At 47.2% G+C, this 1,971-nt stretch overlaps 1 protein-coding gene across 1 annotated transcript; it reads right to left on the bottom strand.

Moving 5' to 3' along the window:
* Nucleotides 1–363: 363 nt before the first annotated feature.
* Nucleotides 364–960, bottom strand: LOC138895497 (uncharacterized). The gene has a single exon (XM_070180188.1). It carries the CDS (start codon nt 958–960, stop codon nt 364–366), a length of 597 nt encoding a protein of 198 aa, XP_070036289.1.
* Between the last annotated feature and the right edge of the window lie 1,011 nt (nt 961–1,971).

Here is a 1,971-nt window from a genome sequence, read left to right as displayed (position 1 = left end):
AGCATAAAATCGGGTCTGGTTCCTACCACTCGGAGCTACATCTTTGGGACGACCTCTAACTGGCTGGCCTCCACCTCTAACAACCTGACCTCTACCTCTAGTTGTCTGACTCTTGCCCCTAGCTGGCTGGGCAGGCGGTGGAGCAACCAGTGCTGGTATGATGGCACGAGAATCCTGCTGAGATCTGTTGCTCGACAACCTAGGGCAATACCTCATGATGTGAAAAATGTTCCCACACTCATAACACCCATCCTGTTGTTGTGGATGTTGAAGCTGAAGCTGACCCGAATGGGCCAGATAACCAATGTAGTGACTCTGGAGCGGTGGTGCACTAATATGAGCTGAATGTGCACTAAATGTTGGCTACCCAGAGTAAGGCATAATAGGACCGTGACTCCCTGAAGCACCGTGAGAAGCCTGAAGTGCTGAATATAATGGTTTGGGATGAAGACCCCTAAGATAAGTACCCCTGCCTCCAGATGAGGCACCTCTGAAATTACTGGAATGACGGGGCCTCTTGTCTGACACTGGCCCTCTCTCTTGAGCACGAACTAACTCGATCCGCCTAGCAATATTCATGACTTTCTGGAAGGAAATATCACCCCCTGTCTCCTTGGCCATCTGAAGCCTGATAGTATACGTGATTCCATCAATGAATCTCCTCACTCTCTCCTTTTCAGTAGGAAGCAAGACGATGGTATGACGTGCTAAGTCCACAAATCGGGTCTCATACTGGGTAACAGTCATACTACCCTGCTGGAGATGCTCAAACTGCCTGCGGTATTCCTCTCTCAATGTAATAGGAACAAATTTCTCCAGAAACAGTTGTGAGAACTGCTCCCAGGCAAGTACAGGCAAATCAACTGGTCTAGTAAATACATAATCTCTCCACCACCTCTTGGCGGAATCAGTCATCTGAAACATAGAAAAATTGACCCCGTTGCTTTCAACTATTCCCATGTTCTACAGCACCTCATGGCAGCTGTCAAGATAATCCTGTGGGTCCTCAGTAGGTGTACCACTGAAGTGAACTAGAAAGAGCTTAGCAAACTTTTCCAACCTCAATAAAGCCGCAGAAGACATGGTGGGCTTGTCACCGGCCTGTGCCGCAACAACTGGCTGAACTACCCCAACTAGCGGGACTGCTGGAGCCTGATACTAGGGAGCCATCTGCTTCGGAGCAAGAGTAGTGGGAGTTTGTTCTCATCCCCCAGCCTGTGAGACGGCTGGTGCCACTAGAAATGTACCATTCTGGGCCACACCCCCCATTAGGCTCACCAAACGGACTAAAGCATCCTGAAGTACTGGAGTAGCTATGAATCCTTCCGGGACTTGAACTGGTCCAACATATATAGTCTGAGCTAGAGCCTCCGCTTCCAAATCTACCTGAGGTTCTACAACAGATGTTGCTACTCGAGATCTAGACTGAGCTCTACCTTTGCTTCTACCTCGGCCTCTGGCATGACCTCGGCCTCGACCTCTACCCCTGGCCATAGTTGCCACCGGGGGTTCTAGCCCCTGTCCATCGGTAGATGTATTACGCATTCTCACCATCTGCGAGAGAATAAAAGTAGAATGGTTCAATCATCGATGCTAGAACAAAATCGCACGACAGAATAAGAAAGAAGTGATATTGTTCCTAAACTCCATAGCATCTGAGAGATAAGTACAGACGTCTCCGTACCGATCCTTCAGACTCTACTAAGCTTGCTCGTGACTCGTGAGACCTAAATAACCTAGTGCTCTGATACCAACTTGTCACGACCCAAAATTTCCACCTTCGGGACCGTGATGGCGCCTAACATTTCACTTGCTAGGCAAGCCAACGTTAGAATGAATTAATCATTTTTAACAATTAATCTTAATTAAATAGTAATGAAATCAACAATTGAAATAATATCTAAATTTAGGTGAACAAACCAAAATAAATACGATGTCTAAATACCATCCCAGAACTAGAGTCACAATGCA

The sequence above is a fragment of the Nicotiana tomentosiformis genome, chromosome 7 (assembly GCF_000390325.3).
Source record: "Nicotiana tomentosiformis chromosome 7, ASM39032v3, whole genome shotgun sequence".
Lineage (NCBI taxonomy): Eukaryota > Viridiplantae > Streptophyta > Magnoliopsida > Solanales > Solanaceae > Nicotiana > Nicotiana tomentosiformis.
This window is presented reverse-complemented; position numbering and strand designations above follow the sequence as displayed.

Excerpts from the sequence above, each read along its gene's own strand:
- LOC138895497 (XM_070180188.1), bottom strand. The coding sequence starts at position 960 with ATGGGAATAGTTGAAAGCAACGGGGTCAATTTTTCTATGTTTCAGATG.